At 33.2% G+C, this 21,423-nt stretch overlaps 1 protein-coding gene across 1 annotated transcript; it reads right to left on the reverse strand.

The window, feature by feature from the left end:
* Window positions 1-3,225: 3,225 nt before the first annotated feature.
* LOC116017410 (very-long-chain aldehyde decarbonylase CER1-like) lies at window positions 3,226-9,671 on the reverse strand. Its single transcript, XM_031257994.1, has 10 exons — window positions 9,518-9,671; window positions 8,443-8,666; window positions 8,121-8,353; window positions 7,239-7,458; window positions 5,543-5,918; window positions 5,282-5,389; window positions 4,816-5,013; window positions 4,623-4,721; window positions 4,325-4,498; window positions 3,226-3,695 (listed from the first exon to the last, which is right to left on the reverse strand). Exons 1-10 carry the CDS (start codon window positions 9,575-9,577, stop codon window positions 3,513-3,515), a joined length of 1,875 nt encoding a protein of 624 aa, XP_031113854.1. The 5' UTR covers window positions 9,578-9,671; the 3' UTR covers window positions 3,226-3,512.
* Between the last annotated feature and the right edge of the window lie 11,752 nt (window positions 9,672-21,423).

Here is a 21,423-nt window from a genome sequence, read left to right on the forward strand (position 1 = left end):
CCCACCCAGCACCACCACCCAATCATTCCCACCACCACCACCCACCCATCCACCACTACTACCACCACCCCCACCCCACCCTACCCCACCATTGTATATTTTAAATATTTAAAATTATAAATAATTATGCTCATTTTCCAGAAAATGAACCAAACACACTGTTTTCTTGAATGCAACCAAACACGGGAAATGAAAATATTTTTTAGAAAATGAGTCATTTTCCAGAAAATATTTTTCAGAAGTCATTTTTTCATGCTTTTCAAACACACCCTTAATTTACAAACACCAAAAGAAATCAAATTAAAATAAATTGAATAAAAGAAAAGTGGATAAAATAAGCTAATTTATGTGAAGGGCAAACCAAATGGTGGAGAATTATGAACTTCTTCTTTGGTGTCGGTGTTTGGTGAGTCCTCGATTACTGAGCAACAGATGCAAGAAGTGATGCTAGTACCGCTTTGCTTTAACAATCGAGAGAACATATTTTTAGGTTTTTCATCATCACCCACCTTTGTGTTCTTCTCGCTTTCTCTTCTTCTAGTCTTGACCTCCAAGACAGAGAAACATAGACACACACAAATACGGTTGTTATACTTCATTGTATGTTGATACTACAACAACATATGATCTATTGGGGATTAAATACTGTTGATATTAATCCTAATTGTGAAGCATTTGCTGAGGTAAATCATAAGTCGCGCACAGTCTCTAGTCGTCTTATGCGCATAACGGATCTAATTTAAGCCTTTCATCATCCAAGGCCTTAAGCTTGTTCCCATTTATGTTTCTGGTGAAATTTGAATCCTCACACTGTCACATTTAGTCGTGACATCAAGTCAGACAATGAACCACTAAGCTAAGTCTCGGGGAAGCAGTAGTGACATTAAGCATTTGTTTATTTGTGTTTATTATTATATGCTGAATTGGTCATTAATGCTGATAGAGTTTTGAATTACGGAGTATATAATAATGTAACGTCAAAATTAATTTAATCATTAAAAATTAGCAGCTATAACGTGGAGTTCGATCACATTATATTAGCATTATCTACTTCTTTTTTTTTTATGATTAACATTCAATTGGAGATGATAACTTGGGCGTTAAGTTTAACTTTGGGTTGAATGAGATTAATTAAAAAATTAATTGTGGAAAAAGAAATTAAGTTTAACTTGTGACAAAAAGGTGAAATTGCCAACATAGGCATTTTGTTCCTACTATGCCTAATTTTTAAAATGGTGATCAACAAAATAGCTTTCAAACTCAACCCTTCTAAAATCTTTATTGTTAAAATATTTGAATGAAAATGGATTGTGAGTAGTTATTTTGAGGGAATATTTTGAATAAGGTCTACTAATGAGGTTTAAACAAATTTTAATTTTCTTTGTTGAAGAGATGAATTTCATAGGTTTATAACTAAAAATAGTTAATTAGCTTTTTAAATTTTGATAACGAATCAAATTTTAAAAAGATGTTAAAAGTATAATTACGTACTACAACATGTAGACGAGTACTTGAATAGGTAAGTTGATACACATTTAATGATTTACCTTATTCACTAATCTCCGATCCAGAATTTTTTTTAAAAAAAAAACAGTGATAAATCTTTAATAAGTTTTAGAGTTTAAACTTATAGATCAATTTTTAATAATTAATAAAAAACTTAATTAAAAGACGTAACTTGATTATGATTCGAAGGCACATATATAATGCCGTTTTCTTTGAATTGGTAATAAAGTTAGCTGGCCGACTAACAACTTAATTATTGTCACATCACTACTCATCATGTATGACGATTGTGTATAAATAATACATACACAAAATATTACTACTCTTACAAGAGTACTTTAATATAAAGTCTAAGTTTATTTATTTATTGTTTATAGTATTCTAGCCACTAGTAAAAAAAATTTTAAAAAAAAATAATGTTGTCACGAAACAAATGGCTAATTGTATATAACATAATTTTTGTATTTGAATATTCAAAAATTAATTATTGTCAATGGGGTTTGCAAGCAAATCTAATGATGATCCATCATGATTCATATTTTCGTGTATGTAATTTTTTTTTTTATTACCATTGGGGGTTAAAAAGTACAGTATTACTTTTAATTTCTTTTAAATGATTAAGGAAACCTATGGGCTATGATCACCGGATATGCACAAGATAAGTATCACTCTTATGTATTAGTCTGCAAATTACACATGAGAGATTAACCGTATCATGAAGACTATATATGACAAGATCAATTAAGAATATATTAGCAATAATCAAACTCGTGATATTTCGATTTTTGCTGAAATATGATGTGGTTATTGCTCATTCCATAAAAAAAAAAAAAAAAAAGCAGATTATGGTTGGAACCAACTCACATGCATTAATGGCCTTGGTTGAAGCCATTGATTCGGTGTGGTACGAATTGAATGATCCGATAGCTACGTGTTACAAAACCTATGCTATTATCTGCAAACGGTACGTCCAATGAACCAGAAACGACAAAATCATGCTATTTTAGGCCTATGTCACATATTTGGACACTATTAGACATAATATTTGATCACATGCTAATGATGCTATTACCTAAATATGTGCTTTAAGTGAAACTCATATTCTTTTCTTTTCTCTAAAGGTTGAATCCCTAATTTCAAGGGTCTTTCACATCCGAGTCCGACAAAGCATCTAGGAATATGTCAACTAAACATTTGCTCACTACGCACAAGAAGCCCCCTCACTTTGGATCAACTCATATTCTTTTGACCTTAGCATAAGTTGTTTATAACATTAACTGATCAACTCAAATCCAGAAAGACAATAGATAACTCTTTCTGGAAGTTAAGCTCGAAACCGGTTAATATTTTGCTTGTATTAAAAGTTGTAGCTATCATCATTAATTGAAAATTGGCATTTGTATAATGAATTACAAAAAATATTAAAATTTTAAAATTAAAAAAAAGAGACATGTGTCAACATATATTAGAAAGCACCAACATGCCAAATAGGTATTTTTGGACTTAATTGAACATTTTAACCGGTTTAAATGATTTAAATGGAGCTTTTTTCACATAGGAGGCTCAATTGCATTATCCGTTTTAACTTAGGGCATAAATTTAACACTTTTAATTAATCCAATTCAATCATACTACAAGCTAGGTTTTAGGCCAAGAGAAGCATTATATTGATGGTGGTGTCTAAAAGCTACCATTCATATTCATGACACTGCAACACAATTAAGATTAAAGCTTATCAGAATCAAAGTTTATGAGTACAGTGCCATGCAAAAGTGAAGAGAACCATTTGATAATAACTAATAAGGTACGTAGGTTCATCTCTTTTTTGCAAATAGAGGAAGCCATGATCATTACATTCTGAATACTAAAACACACAACATATATAGTATTTCATGCCATTTCAAAGACCCACACTACTAATATTAACCTATATAGATATAAATACTTAATATATATAATTATATATATTGCTAGCTGTTGTTATAACAGGATTTAATACTAATTAGCTAGGTCTTTGGCTCAGTAGCTGCAGGCAGTGTGAAGGGGCGAAAGCCATGGTGAAGACTAGCTTGCCAGATTTTCTCAATGTCAAACATGGAGTTCCCACACTCGTGCACATTCCAGCCCTCCACAGCATGCAAAATCCCTGCAACTCTCCATGCACTCATCACTCTTCTTGGCAGCCAATTCTGTCATATCAACCAAGGAAATATATGGTTCTATCAGTTCTTGCATGATATATAAGTTAATCTCCAGTGGGAAGTGAAGGGTGCGTTTATTAACCGGAGAAATCGAAAAAATATGCCTTTGACTGTTTGAGTAGAGAATAGAAAACTGGAGAATTGAAGTCCTCCAACTTGAGGGAATAGACTTCAAAGTTGTCCCATTAGGCCCGCTATTTTGCGGGCCTTTTTGTTATGGCCCTGCCCCACGGCGGGCCAGGTGTGGGCTAGCCTGCGGGCTTCGGCTCATTTCGACAGTCCTACCTCTAATTTGTGGAAATAGACTTCAGAAGTTGAAGTTGTGGGGAATAGGTGCATTTACTAATAGGAGAAGTTCCATATTTTTGTGGAGAAACAAAAATAGAAAATGCATTTGAGTGGAGAACGAAAAACTGGAGAATTGAAGTAAATGCAGTCAAAGTGTATTATATTCATTTCTAACCTCCAGGCTTGTGGGAATATTATAATAGACTTTAGAAGTTGAAATTGTGGGAAGTGAATGGTGTGTTAACTAACAGGAGAAATTGTATATTTTTGTGGAGAATGGAAAACTGGAGAATTGAAGTAAATGCAGTCGAAGTGTATTCATGTCTAACCTCACAAGAGTCCAAGTTCTCGAGGTGTTTAGGCACAATCATGGCAGGTGTGTTGAAGTAGAGACAATCTTTGCGCACTTTCTTTGGAGGGAACTGAGAAAAGGGAATGAAGAATGTTCCTTTAGGTGCTTTCATCTGATCATCTGCACTCAGTCCATCCCCAACTAGCCATGTCTGCAAAAAGGGTTTTTTCAACATATAGTTATATTCAATTCCATGATATGATCAAGAAACCTTTATTAATTACTCCATCATTTTCAAGTAGATAAAAAGTTTTAAGTTCGAATTCCGCTATAACCTTTGCAGAATAAGATTTTGCAAGGACCAAATTAGTAGCTGCCTCTGGGTTAAACCTTGCCTTGAGCCTCTTATACTCATCCTCACCCAATACAGCAACCTAAAACCAGAGAAAAAAGGTAGAAATTACTGTACTGTGGGGTTGAATTGTGTCCAGCAAACATTTTCACATGTTAGATAGATTCTAAGGATACCTGGGTTCCTTGTTGGCATAATGCAAGGGCAATTGAACAGGCAACCTTAGACAGGTTGCCTCTAAGCACAACTTGAGTTGTTCCTTTAGGAATGGAGTTTAGGACCACTGCAACTGCTAGACTACTTCCATCCACCACCTTCACTTTTAGCTGTGGGTTCTTTCTTATGAAAAGCTCACTGTTCATATTCAACTCCTCCTGCAAATAAAGGTAAACCAATTTAGATTGCTCATAGCTGACTGGTTCAAACCAAGAAGGTCAGTAAGTCACTCCTATTGGGAGTTGAACTTAAAACTCAGTGGCAATTAAGCCAACAACCTAACCAACTTGATTGGGATTGCGTCAGATCAAGTTTCAATCTTGATGCACATAGTTATTGCCCTCATAAATTTTAAACATTTTATCCAACACAAAATGGGTTTTATCACATGTAGGTTATAAGGTCAAGTAATTCTTTGAAACTTGCCTGATTCAATAGCCCAAGGCTCAAGACCTTGACACCTTTCTCCTCAGCTTCTAATATGGCTTCCTCAATCAATTTGTCGATTGCCTCTTTTTGCCATTGCATGAAGTACTGCAAAATTGCAATTGGTAGTAAGATATATGAAGCAGGGGAAAGTCTACAATGTCGGTCAACACTCACGGGATGCAAAATGTATCAGTGTCGATCAACAGATGAGTACTAATAATATAATGGTACGATAAACAACTCAAGATTGTTTCTTACTTGAACTCGATACTTGGGGATAGCCCAAGTTTGTAACTTGAGATTCTTGAATACATTTCTCTCAACAACAAAGGTGTGACCATAAATCCAAGTGATCATCATAGACCAAACTGTGACAGGCCACATTAGCCATAAGTACCACTTGGAGGACTGAGGGTTTGAGGCCAAAGATGCAAAGCCTATCCTGAGATGGTAGATGGACTCTGGGGAAATGAGGTGAGTTAGATGCACCACATCAGGAGAATCAGCCTCTCTCTGCAGTGATTTCTGGTACAATGTGTCTGAAGACATGTCCATGGTGTTGTAGATGTAATCATAGAATGGCATGAAGAGTGCATAGTTTGTTCTGAATTGAGTGTGGTGCAGAGAATGGTACCTGTTTCATCAAGTTTAAAGTTAGTTGGTTTTAAGTTCTTGAAATAGATTACAAGTTCAACTTCTAACATTTGACCTTCTTGGTTTGAGCTGGTTAGTTATGAACAACCTATCCTAGACTGGTTTACCTTTTTGTGATCCTTTACTGATTAGGGTCACAAGGCGGGGTTATTGACCTTCTTGGTTTGAGCTGGTCAGTTATGAACAACCTATCCTAGGTTGGTTTACCTTTTTGTGACCCTTTACTGGTTAGGGTCACAAGGCGGAGTTATTGACCTTCTTGGTTTGAGTTGGTCAATTATGAACAACCTATCCTAGGTGGTTTATCTTTTTGTGACCATTTGCTGGTTAGGATCACAAAGTGGTGTTTATCCAATGCACACCATCAGATAGTGGCTACAGATTTTCCTTGTTCATGGCTCAAGCTTGCTCTTTCAGGACTTGAAAAGGGACTTGAAAAGGCAACCAATGAACTTTTTTGGGTTTTGGTTTGGAAGAGGCAGGTGGTTAGGGAGATTTGGAATGATTCTTTAAAGTTTTTACTCCCCACCACCGATGGGACATGCTCTAATTGACCCCAAAAAAGGTGGTCACAATTTTCTTTCTTAGCTTTAATTTTCATTTCCTTCCACAAATAAAATTAGACTATGTTGCATGAACTTTATTGCCTGTCAGTAGGCTATCATTTTCTGTGTTCATGTATATGTTATGGGTTATGAAGTGTCCCATCCTTTAAATGAGAAATATCAAAGTTTGATGACTTAGTTTGAAAAGTAGGTGATAAGACAAATTATTTGTTTTCCTAGGAGGAAGCATTAAATTAATTAGCATGTAGTAGTTGAGGGTAGATTCAGCTACCCTGGGTAATAAAATTGTACTAGATGAGGGTAGATTCAGCTAGTTTAGGCAATGGAATTGAAGTGCCCTAAATTCACTTTTTTCCCTTTTTAAATTCCCCCAAGTAAAAAACACAAAATCTCTCCCACCCCACACCCCAATCCTACAAGAACTGTAGATAAGTTAAATCAGAATAACTCAACGGTTATTCAGGTGGGAAGACCAGTATCTGGTGTCAACCAGAATCACCCTAAACCGTAACTGTCAGAACTTGATTTTGCACCCTCGGGTGCAAGTTACCACCCGAGAGCACTTCTTAAATTCCTTTTACCTGCATTTTGTTGCTCATAGTCACACTATGTCATAGTGCCATTACTACACACATGCTAGCTAGCTGTAAAGGCAATTCCTCAGACAGATACCTAAACAGCATTATAACAGGGAAAGCTAAGTGTGGTGTAACATGGGAAGTGAGACAACTTACGAAGGTGTATACATCATGTACTTGAGAGGTGGAAAGATGGAAAACAGCCAGCTGGGGATTAGCTCAAAGTTGCAATGCCCCATGTTGTTCATGACATCAATGTACAAGATGTAAAAACTAAACGACGCGACTGAAGCAGTCCCGGTGAAAACAGTTGTGAGCAGAGGGATGGCAAAGAGCACAAAATATGCAATGTGTTCTGCAAATGGATGGATCACAGCTGCAAAAACAACAAAAAATGTTTGTTTAGCTCATTAAGTCTTAATTAGCTCATTATCAATTATGGAGCTCATAATAATGTTTTCTGTAAATCTGTACTTTCCTAGCAATTCCATTTTAATGCTCACCAAACATTTCATTTCACCTAAAACGACGACGAAAATAGTAATGACCCTTTTCTTAGCTTGCACCAAAATGCAAGCTAAGAAAGAATTTATTGCCTATCTACCATGTAACAGGCTTAATTTCAAGAGGGTGATTGAGACCTTTTAACAGGTGGGTAAGAGGCTTTATTGGAGAACAAAATCTTTATAAATTGAAGCTGCACATTATGCCACATCCCCCATCTACCAACTGGCAGAATTTAATTGCAGAGTGCCCAATTTTCATATCATTTATTTGGAGATTTTAGCTGTAAAGTTTTGTACTTGAAAAGAATCTGATATGATCTGTAGTCACTGTTGCATTTATGTTGATAGTAAAATGGTAGTGCAGATTTTGCCTGTCATTATAGATTCAAGGACATATGTAACACCTAACAAATTAAACTTGTAGTTATACATGTCTTCCTGCTAAAAATTAGACTCAGACTGGGAACGAGTAACAGTTACTTTGATTTACGGGAAAACTCACAGAAGGTGCGTTCTGGGTGAAATGACTTACATGTGATGGGCTCGGTGACGATGGAGGAATGATGGTGGGAGTGGTAGCGGGAGTAGAGGAAGTGGTGGTGGAGGGCTCTGTGGAGCCAATAGTAGAGGAACTCCACAGGGCCAATATGAATCAAAGCAGTAAGTATAATCCCATCTGTCCTCCAAATTGGCATATGATGAGTCATGGGTAACTTATAGTAACCCCAGTAGAACAACAGACCATTTAGAATGATCTGATCATCCCTGCAAGCAAAAACACATATATATGTTCAAGAATCAAGAATTTGCAGCCTCTTGAGATTACCAAAGAACAGCATTTAGAGCTTAATTACCAATTTCTTTCTCTGTCAACTTGCTCAAACTCAATGCCTTTATCAACAATTCTGTTGTCCCCTTTGGCTGTTCGGTAGCGCGAGAGCGAAATCCATAGCTGGTTATGGAGCATTCTTAGCAGCAAGAAGGGGAAAATCAGCAAGATGTTAGGATCCCTCACATTTGTGGGTTCTGTCAGGTATTTGTATGTTGAATGAGCCACAAAAGGAGCCAACACCACATACTGCAACAAAACATACAAAACATTGTTATCACTTCTTGCTTCAGAACCCTGTCTCTGCTTTAACTGCCACAGATATTAAATATTGATTCATAGCTCCACAAAGGTGTGAAAACTTTCCCAATCAACTAAATGATCATGATACCACATCTGCAACTTGGCAACTACATTTTCCAATAAACTAAATGTTTTGTGCTGCTAAAGTAAAGCACTTCATATACAATTCCTTTCAAGAATAATGTTGTTAATTCCTCATTTTCTTAACTCCCATTCTTTGATTTAGGGGCCACTACCCAAAGATACATCGTGGTGAAACCTGCTTTGTGACCCTAGTCGGTAAAGAACCAGGTAAACCGGTATAGGTTAGCCATATACCCATAGTTGACATATTCAAACTAAGAAGGCCAATGACAGCTCCCACCCCGTGAGTCGTACTTGAAACTTTGTGGTTATGTACCATGCCACTGTCCAACTAACTCGACTAGAGTTGCCTCCAGTTAACCCCATGAATAAGTATACGCCAAATACAAGGAGAAGGAGACGAACTCCAAACTCCTGAACCAGACTGAGAACTAGAAACCCGAGCAACAACATGGGCTACATGATGCCCTCGAAGAATGAATTCCTTTCCTTTCCTTTAATCAAGAAACTACAAAGAAAATCCCCAAATAAACCAAATACTACCAAACAATATCCTTGTAGTAAACACATATTAAGGATACAGTACTACTATACACTGCTCAACAACATGTTACACACAGATCGAGGTAATGTACATTGCAGAATTCTTCTAATGTGATAAAGACTGAATCTTTTATGCTTTTTTAATGAATAAAGTAGAAAATGATGAATACCTTGAAGTTCCCCAGCCATGTCCATGGCCATTCCGTGAGGATGCCGGGCCTGGAAGCCATCTTTGCTAGTACAATGCTCTTGATGTTGTCTTGTATTGCACTGTTAGTTTACTTTGTTGTGCTTTTTCAGAGCAAAGCCACGCGTACATGCAGCATTTTATAGATAGAAAAACTGAACCATATCACCCTATGCTATAAATGTTGTTTGGACGATTATACCCAGTCCCCACTGGGATGTAGACACGTGTCCGTTTTACCCGTGGCAAAATATACCTCACCCACATGGAATGAAAACTTCATATCAACCATATAATTAACCTTTTTCATTTGGGTAATATTACTCTTGGCCTAAGTAAAATTTTATGTGAAATCGTAGTTTTACATGAATAGTTAATTTATCGGTTGTAGTGTTACATTTTTTATAAAAGTATTGCATTTTTAAAATTTGTGATGCTTTTCTATAAGACGAGAAAAGTTCGAGTAAATCATGATACACATTCGTTACTAACTATAATTTTTAATGTAATAGTCCGCACTTAATATAAACAATTGATACCAAAACATGTCAATGAGTTCGAAGTATTGGGGAAGTTGCCAGGTGTTGAGCAAGAATTATTGGGGTGGAGGCAGTTGAGCTAGAAGGGGGATTGTAAGAGTACAATAATGAATAATCATTCAATTCTCTAAGAGTACACTATGTTTTTTGTATTTATTTTTGTTTTTGTTTATGTCCGCCTGAATCTCCATTGTTTAGAGAGTTTTATTACGTATACTCTCAAATCTTATTCTCTCAATTTTATTCTATGATGTGGTCGGTTCTGATAAGTTATTTTTTTATGGAGTCACAATACAAATGTCTACATCAAGATTTTGTGTGTGGAAATAAAAATTGGGAGTATAAAGTAAGATTACACAATATTTTCCTTGTTTAGACGTGTCTGTTGTTCACTTGTTTGGACCTACATTGCTACCTCTATCACGTAGGTACCATATGATCGATCGTTGAACTGTTGGGGATGGATTAAAATCCGGGTAAAAATAGTGAAAATTGAATCTGAATCTACTATTTGAATTCATTCATGAGCATGGATGATATGGTGCGTAGTTGCATTCTTAAGATTCATGTCTGTAATATCTTATCAATGTACTTTCAGATAAATATTAAGGTAACATTCTTAAAACTTGAACTAGAGATCTCTGGTTAAATTAGAAGAGAACATACAATATCTTATCTTATTCATACTTATAGATAAATTATTTTAATTTTATTAAAGAAATTAAATTTATTTTAAATATAAAAGGTTGTTTTGGACATGATTAATATAACTTATCATTGTTTGACACATCAAGAATAAAAATAAAAGAATAAAAACTATGAGTCCATGTAGTAGAACTTTTTTTTTTTTTTTAACTAAAACACTAATTATTGAAAGCACTACTCAAAGCAATATTTTCAATTTTAGTGTTTCTAAAGGAGCAAATACCAATTTTGGTCCCACGACTATTAGCAAAATGACAATTTTGGTCCACATGTTTAATTTCTACCAATTTTGGTCACACGACTATTGTTTTAGTGCCAAAATTCATCGCGTCGGTCACCCATCCGTTTAAAACGTGCAAAAATTTAAAATTATTAAAAGTATTTTTATCATTTTCAACTCAATATCCCAATTTGAGCATGAATAAATAGATTTAAGTCATAAGATCGATCACAATTTGCAGTTTTTCTCCTCATTTTACCTTAATTTAAAGAGGAGAACTGTGAATTGTGATCGATCTTAAGGCTTAAATATCTCTATTCATGCTCAAATTAGGATATTGAGTTGAAAATGACGAAAATACCTTTAAAAATTTTAGATTTTGGCAAGTTTTAAACGTATGGGTGACCGGTGCGATGAATTTTGTTACTAAAACAGTAATCGTGGGACCAAAATTGGTACTAAAACAATAGTCGTGGGACCAAAATTGATAGAAATTAAACACATGGACTAAAATTATCATTTTGTAATAGTCGTAGGACCAAAATTGGTATTTACTCGTTCTAAAGAAAAGCTAGTTACTAACCACGCACCAACACAAGTTGTTCACCATACATGGCCACTGTATATTCTAAAAACTTGATACTCTTGGTTTGCATATTAGGTAAGTGGACCTAAGTTCACCTTTTAATTTTAGTCGATAAAAGACATAAAAAAAAGATAAACAAATTATCTATAATTGATCAACTTAAATTAAAAAATTAATAGAGCGATTCAAATTAAGAAAACTGATAAATTATCAAATCAACTTTTCAATCAAGTGAACTGGAGTTAGTTATCCATAGTTATCCCATTTATTTATTTTGTTCTTCCCCCATTCCTTTATTTTCTCGATGTACGTGAACCTATTAAATTAGTTTACAAGCATCAAGTAAATGAGTTAAACACTAATCCGTCACAAACTCTACCATGTAAATCTTTTCCATATATATATCAACAAGTCATGCCATGTGAGTGCAAAACACTTAAAAGAATAAATAAATAAAATTCCTTCGCCAATTATTAGTATAGTATTTATTTCAGGACTCTACTTTTTCTTTTTTTTTTTGACAATGGACTCTACTTGGTATATATCTCTTTGTACATAGTATTTATTCTCTTTGTAATCTTCTAGTGATGTACGTGATTATTGAATCGCAAATTATACCGTGGATCATGGTCCACAATGTATTGTAGACCATGGTACGGAACAGAGGCCGTTCATCCGTTTAACACAAGTGCAGTTCTAGACGGATGAAACGGCTTATATTCCGCGCAATTGCAGTATCAATCATGACCCATGGTCCACAGTATAACGATTGTTATTGAATATACACATATAGTTCCTGAACCTCTCATCCAATATTATATATTTTTTAGATTAATGATATGATCAATATTATTATTTCATCGAACCACATGCGAGAGTGTATACAAAGAGCCCCCTCACTAGGGCTGGTGAGACTCGATATATGGTCTTTGCTCCCAAATTTCACCCCTGTGACAAGTTGAGATGTCCATGCGGACAATTCTTATTCTTTGTTGACATGACATATTCTAATTGATCCAGATAAAAGTGATTCATATTTTTAAATTCATTCCCCTTTTTTCTCCAATAAAATTGGAATACGTAGTAACACTTTTACTTGCACTACTTACCATTTTCCATTGGAATAAATGTTTCACTAAATATATGTACCATTGTAAACAACATCGTCGGCGACTTGAATTATTGTACCTCATTAAAATTACAGCATGTTATAAGTCAAAGACCTTTGCATGTACAAACCCCACACCTTTATTACAAATTCGTTTGTATCCCTTAAGTACACTTAGGGTCCGTTTGAAAACCCGAAAAATGACTTCCGAAAAATGTTTTTTGGAAAATGAGTATCGTTTGTATCCCTTAAGTACACTTAGGGTCCGTTTGAAAACCCGGAAAATGACTTCCGGAAAATGTTTTTTGAAAAATGAGTCATTTTCCGGAAAACATTTTCATTTCTCGTGTTTAGCTACACAATGGAAAACTGTTTTTGTGTGTTTTGGTTCATTTTCTGGAAAATAAGTAAAATTGTATAATTAAACATTTTAAATATTTTATTTAGAATATAAAAATATTTATAAAAATATTTTAATATTTATAATATAAATATATAAAAATATTTATAATTATTCCATATTTCTAACCCCATTTGCAATCCTAGGTGAATCCATTTCCACAGGCCCTTTGTCTCTGTTTCCAATTCCATTGCAAAACCATCATTCACAGATTCCAGATTCAATCTTCAATTGGATTTCGACCTCCCTTTGTTATCAATTTTTTGTTTTCAAATTTGGGACTGGAATCTGGGATTTTGAATTGTTGTTCAAAACCAGAAATGTCGACGAGGGGAGCAGCAAATTTGAGAAGGTGAAGTGAATATTCCAGCAATTCAAGAAGGGTCTCACATTCTACGGCATGTAACGTACATACGATGACGGTGTTGACGAATTGCTGTGAATAGGGATGGCAGTTTGAATCGGGAGGAAATGGCGGTTTTGGTGGTCGATGGGGTCGACGAATTGCAGCAAATCAAGCAGGAAACCAGTCAGCGACGAGCAAATCAAGCAGGAAACGATGACGGAGCCGACGACGTCTACCGGGAATTTGACGCGCTAGGCCTTGAACTCAAGCTGGAAACCAGCCAGCCTTGGTTTGGGAGCGAGAGCCTTGGTCCGGAAAATGACTTCCGCTAAATTTTGGCGGAAGTCATTTTCCCTAAAAATGGCTTGATTTTCCCTAGTCAACGGAAATTGTTTTCCGTTGACTGAATTTTCCATGAGCATCCAAACACCTAAAATCCGGAAAATGATTTTCGGAAATCATTTTCTGGGTTTCCAAACACATTCTTAGTGTACTCTTATTTTTTACTTCCTTTTGTCATGATAAAGCTATATCATACTCCATAATTTTAACCAGGAAGGTGTGGTTGAGTGGAAAAGACTCATTTACCCTTAACTAAAGGTCAAGAGTTTGATCATTGGCTTTGGGTATGGAACAGCCTACAATCCAGCGAAGAGATTAATCACTGCGTCCGATCGTAATTTTTTTGTCAGTAACAAAATTTTATTAGAACATGTGATGATTTATCCTTATACACTTATTATCCACTTCAAATGTCATTTTTAATTAATAATTTCAACACGAAGGCAAGAATGCAACATACAACACATCTGCTCATTTAATCATTTTTTAAATGCATACATTTAAAAAATGATTAAATGAGCAGATGTGTTGTATATGTTGTGGTTTTAAATGCATACATTTAAAACCACTCGAATGAATAATACTCGATCATATTTCATATCTGTCCCAAACTTATTTCACATTATTCAATTCGATTCATTGTCCTACGTGGCATTCCTCAGTAAGTTGTATTTCATGGACTCCCTATTTTTATTCTCTTACTTATACTTCTGGTTGTGACAATGAATTATTATCTTCATCTGAGAGCTCCCATAAAAATGTCAACATCAAAAGTTTGTAAATGTAAGTAAAAGTTAAGATTAAAATTTGAAATTACAAATAATATTTTCAGGGTAGTCCAATATTTCACTGGTCCCCAAAGAAACGAGTAGTGGGTCCCAATTGAAGGTTGGTTTTCCTTGGTACATTTATTATCCTCACCTGTTTCCGGAAACGATGCTGTATCACTCATTCACTCTCTTATATATGGCTCCTTAATGTGCTAACATGAAATTATATATATATATATATATATATATCGAACAGGTTAGATCAAATTTTTTTTTTTTAAATGCGGTGATATTTTCGTAATTATCATTAACTTTACAATGCAATTTAGAATACATACATACTATACTATGTCCTTAGAACTTTTTAAAAATGCACATTTAGTTGTTACAAAATGCACGTTTAGTATTAAAATTTTGTACTTGTAAAAATGTGAAAGTGCATTGCACTTAAAGTTTAGATTTTAGAGTTTATGACTGAGTTTTTTTTGGTTTATAGGTTCACTTTTTATTGCTTAAAGATTAGTATTTACTATTTTAATTTTTTTAAACCAGGAATGCACATTTAGTTGTTACATACTGAGTTCTACAATAAAACATGGACTTCCAATATTCTTTATTCATTCAGAAAATTGTGAACATCAGAAAATTGAGTGACAGAAAAAAATTTCCTCATTAAGTAGTATTTTCCATATACGACTTATCATCTAATAACCTAGTGTTATTGTGTTAATCACTTAATCCCCTACCTAAGGTCCAAAACTCAACCATTATCGTACCTAACTTGATGGAGATCGGTTTGAAGAAAATTAAACGTTAATCATAACAAAAGTCTTAACTAAATGCATCCCCTTGATAGAATGTTTGGTATAATCTCAACAAAACATATATTAATTAACTGATTATTAAATTAATAAAAACGTATCTTTTAAAATTTCACGAGCAACTAATAAAAACATGTAACATCAAACCAATTAATATTACTCTTTCTAAATCAATCATCCTGTACTAATGCCAATGCCATTTTCTAAACTTTTAATGGGATTTGATATTTCATAGGGGAAGATTAGACAACACTAAGACGTTTGGTTGAGAGGAGGGAATTAGGGGTAAAAGAATTGTAATTTGGTGGAATTGCAATTCAATGAATAAAGTAAGAATTGAAATTACAGTGTTTGGTATGCAGAAATAGGAGTATAGGAAATTGAAAGGTAAGAAGCAACAAAAAGACTAAAATGCCCTTATGTTGTGGTAGATGTTGTAGTAATAGTAGTAGTAGTAGTAGTAATAGTAATAATAATAATAATTCTTTCAAAATAATAATAATAATAATAGTTCTTTCAAAATAATAATAATAATAATAATAATAATAGTTCTTTCAAAATAATAATAATAATAATAATAATAATAATTCTTTCAATATTTTTTTTTTAAAAAAAACAAAGGGTATGGGAGGAGGGGCAAAATTGTCTTTACACCAACAAATTGCCCCTCATCTCCACCGAATTGCAATTCATGGGGGTACCCCATGAATTGTAATTCATCATTTGGAGGGAATTGCAATTCTGCGGAATTGCAATTCCCTCCAACCAAACATTGTAGTTTGGAAATTCACTGAATTGCAATTCAATGAATTACAATTCCCCCCAAACTACATCCAACCAAACAGGCCATAAAGACAGTACATTACTCCATATACTCTATTTTTTCGACACGTAAAAATAGGGTTTCTTGTGTATGTCTCATTTGTTACTGAGATATGATAAGTGTTGCAATGTATAGTGGGTAAAGTGAAGTGGAATAGAGCGACAACGAACCGACGTTTATGTGATTTGAATTCAAATAGATCAGAGTTCGCTAAATGGGTTGGGGGTGTGGGGGCAACGCCTCCTCAGTACGGTAGCTAGATAATTTTGTAAATGTTTCATTAGACCGGGTTTGTAATTGTCTTGTAATTATGAATGTTTTATCATCACAATTAATAAAAGTACGTGCTTGATTCCTTGCGTACTCTTTCTAGCTTCAATCCTTTTCCCCTGGTAAGTATTATACACATATGTGTTCTTAGATTCACAATCAATGGTCCTCATATCTCCACATATTGGTACTTCATAGCACTGTTTATTGGACAAACTATTGAGTATTTGTTATCAACTAATTGGTGAAGTTGATTTATCATGAGCTGATGACACAGCAGAAATTTATTTTTGAAAAGTAGTTTACAATAAAAATCATAAATATCATTAAATTTAAGTGACAGTCAATCATAACATAATAGAAAGAAACATTATATTCTCCTCTGGTACAACTCAATTGGTCAATTAATACAAAATAAGTTTATAAGTTTTGTTTTATTAGCACAGTTGTAGGATGCATGGTTTAAATGTATGAGTGCCAATAAAATGATGTACGAATTTCACCCTGTAGCACTAGTGTACAAATATTTACCCCTCCATCTTCGCACCAAAACTAAGTTTGGAGTAATTATTATCATTTTCTTATAAAAATCACGAATTTTTTTTTATTTATAGCATTATTTACATATATTTTTGACATTATATTATAAAACTTTTCATAATTTTGTTTATAAACATAATAATGGAGATATTTGACAATTAGCTGAGTTTGATATTTGCCAAATTATCCGAATAGAAGCCAAATCAATTTTGATCTTTTCATGAAAGAATTCAAAGCAGGAACATGGATGGTCCATACATTTTTTGGATGATGATGAAAATAGCAGTCAGTGTGACAGATTTAATCGAGAGACTTTTATCAAGAATCAAATCTATGATCTTTCAACTACAACAGTCATAATTTACCTATTCGAGCGCCCATTAAAAGGCAATTAATTATTATTTTTTAAGTTTATGATTGGGTTTTATTATTTTTTCTTTTCAAAATAGTTTTTAAATTCGTCCCTGCATGCATATGATGCTAAATATATAATAGTTATATAGATGAGTATGGTGAGAATTAAAAATAAAAACTTTATTTTATATATATAGTCTTTAAAGAACGATAATGTTAAAATCATAAAATGTATAATATATAATATAGAATAGTGAGAACTAAAAATACCTAAATGTATTATAACTATCATAGTACATGCATAACATTAAACACCATTCACCACTAAGGCACTAACCTTATTAATTAGTCATCAACTCAACCACCATTTAAAAATCATTATTTTCGAGCTCAGCCTGTCTAGAATTTTTGTTACTTAATTAATTGAGAAACATTGCATTTGAATTCTAATAATATCCTTTTTTTTTTTTAAAGAAATAATCCCCTATATATTAACTTGACAACTAAAAGTGTAATAGAGGATCATATGAGAACAAGCTATCAAAAAAAAAAAAAAAATCAATCTTAACTTTATACATCTAGAAAAATCGCAAGGTTCTGATGAAATTTTTAAAAAATGAAGTGTCATTTTTGTAATTATCCACCAATTTTGCCATACAATTCGATCAACTTTTAACACTATGCGATGCATGCAGTTCTCAAGATTATCTAAAAATGTACTTATATTGTTAAAAAGGGCACTGCACTCAATTGTATTAAAAATTACATTTTGCAGAATATGAAAGTATAGTGCACTTAGGGTTTGGATTTTAAAGTTTATTATGACTTCGTCGTTTTGTTTAAGAATTGACTTTTTGGTGCTTAGGGTTTATCATTTACAATTCAAGTTTAAAATTTAATTTTTTCATTCATATATATAACTTTAACGTACGGGAGCTCTTCTAAAGATGCTTATGAACAAAACCCAACATTACGAACACAAATTTTGCATGTTTGTAACGATCAACACAAACTTGATGAAAATCGTGCCTACTTTTTTATGAACACAAATTCCAAATCGAGAAAAAAAAACGTGTTTTTATAATAATTTACTGTAAATTGAGAATGACGTGCATTATGCATGCATGGCTGTAACCACGATTACTCTTTGCAGGTTACAGCTACATAGTATATGTGTATATGTATATATAATTCAAAGTTGCATCACATTAAACTGCTTTCATCACATCCCTCATCTGCCCAACAAACAACTTATTTTCGATCATTAAGAATCTCACATTCTTCCATCTATACATTGCTTTCACACCCCAAACTTAATTAAGTGATTATGCTGTACGTGGCATGCATGCACTTCTTTATTTTTCTGTCCCATTTCATAAAACCAAAATACTATAAAACCAATATATATATATATATATTTCAACAATGGATTTGACACAAAAATAAGTATTGAATTGAAATTCTTCTTTATAAATGAAAATTTTAAGGTGTCGATTGATACTAGTTTCAGTTGAATTGGATGCACACAAAAATGAATAAAAATTAAAAGTTTTTAGGTTATTAGTATCAACTTATCAGGTGCACAATAAGAGCATTGTGAATTAATTAAAACTTTTTAAGTTATATATGATTCAAGAAACACCAATACTAATTGATACACTATAACATTAAATTAGAAACATTATATTAACTACCCCGGCCTCTCTCTATATTTATGAGCTCATAAAAATCCTTGAGACTATATATCATATAAAAATGTGATTTATACCAAATTAATGTTGTACCATTTGTGAAGTAATATAACTCATGAAATTAAATATGTGTCATATAATATGTAATGGTTAGATAATCAAACTCTGAACAAGTACACATTATTTGTTGTTTACAAGTAAGGTATTGATGAGTTGAGTCAATTCCTATTGTGTGAGCGCCTTTGTGCAACAATTTGCGGTATTCGATAATTAGGCTTATCATGCAACATCAACTTCATAACCGGCAAATTAAAACGGTTAGTTGGCGTTTGTTATTTGTTAATACTTGGTGTATTACATCTTTGGACAATACAACGAGAACAAAATTCAGGGAACGAGAATAGGAACGGAGAGTTGTATCCATTCTCTAGGGATGAGAATACCCGTTCCCGTCCCATTTCCGGTATATTAAATTATATATATTGATGAAGTTATGAAAAATTAAAGATTTAGTACATACTAGGCTAATATTTGAATTTGCTAGTTTAAATTAAGAATTAAATATCTAATTTTTTTACTTAAATATTAAATACAAATTTGACTATAGGGTTGATCGGGAATAGGGATCGCCATCCCCGAAAATTTCCCATGGGGATGAACGTGGGGAAAAGGGATGGAATAACAAAATTTCTTTCCCGACAGGGACGGGCCGGGGAGTATAGTCCCTTCCCCTACCCCATTGATCTGAGATCCCTATTTGGTAGATGCAAATTTTAGTGAGTTGGCAAGTTTAAAATATAAGGTCAAAACTTTAAATGTTTTGTAATAATTTATTATTAATTATATTGAGTCTAAGTCTTCATTAATTTTTAATTATGAGTCATGTTATAACATCATCTTTAAAGAGCATATATATAATTTGTGTATATCCCAATGGAGAAAAAAAAAGAATTGAACTTTACTCATTGTGTTACATCTGGTAAGTTAGGCCCACAAGAATTTCACAATCAAAGCATTTATTGGGTGTAGAAGTAGAAGTCACATTAATCATTCCGTCATATCCATATCATAATCTCACTCTTCTATATACACTTTAATTTTATTCAACGCTAAGGGACACGTACGCTTGCCTTTGGTTATGTCGTGGACCACTCTTCTCCTCGGGAGGGAGGTGAACTCGGTCCAAAATCTTTTTTATATATAAATAAAATTAATGTATAAAAAATATAATATTAAAAAGTTTTAATTGAGATGCTTTAATATATATTAACATTTTTAAATTGTTAAAATAAATTTATGTGTATACAAAATCATTACTCGAAGTACATTAATTTGGTTCATAAAAATCATTACTGTATGTATATAAATTCACCACTATTTTGTACCCTTTTTATTTTTATGTATTTCGATTCACCTCGTGGGGCAAATTATATTGTTGTTCATTGACAAATGTTCATTTTCAACAACTGTTATAGTATAGAAAATGGTTCATACAAATTTTGTATTGTGAACCTTATTCTAAAAAGTATGAGTTTGTAAATAAATTGAAGACACATAAATGGTTAACTGCAAGTACAAAATATGTTAGTTGTGGACATATAATATGTTGTTTCATGTTATGTGTCTTCAATTTGTTTACAGACACATAAACTGTCAACTAAAAGTACAGAATATAATAACTGCAGTACATAATCTGAAAGTTATTTTGGATCATGGTTTAAAATGCAAGGTAGACCCTAGTCTATTCTATAATTTGCACATTTTTAATATACTCAAAGTTCATCACTAATGTACTACTCTCTCTGTCCCATTTTACCTGTCTTATTTATTATTTCATTGGTCAAATCAACTCTTTCTTTATTGTTTATTTTCTTTAGTAATTTTTTATTATTTTTAAATTTATTTTTTTTGTGTTTAATAGTACTTTTAATGTAGTTTCTAAATATATAAATTTTATATATTAATACTAAACTTAATATTATGAAAAATTAGATTAAAAATAACTTCTGTCAAGCCTCGTTAAACGAATTAAACAACCAAAATGAGACTGAGGTAGTACTTGTTTATTTTTAGATAGTAGTATTATAAAAATGAAGATGCAGTGTTTGAAAAATAAAATTGTAGTACGCTAAAAGTCAGCATTCAGTATACTAAAAATGAACTTATATATGAATAGCTCACCTTAGAATGTGAATGCATGTTCCACAATATCATTTCCCAGCCAATTAACTTTGGAAAATGTTGAATGGGCCTATTGGAGTCTGGCCCATTTAAAACCCATTTGGGCCTGGCACGCTTCCCGCCACGGTCTTGGCTCTTTCGCGCCACTTCAGTTTGTTTTGTTGTCTCTGTTCTTTCGCGCCTCTTTTTTTAG

The sequence above is a fragment of the Ipomoea triloba genome, chromosome 4, assembly GCF_003576645.1.
Source record: "Ipomoea triloba cultivar NCNSP0323 chromosome 4, ASM357664v1".
Taxonomy (NCBI): Eukaryota; Viridiplantae; Streptophyta; class Magnoliopsida; order Solanales; family Convolvulaceae; genus Ipomoea; species Ipomoea triloba.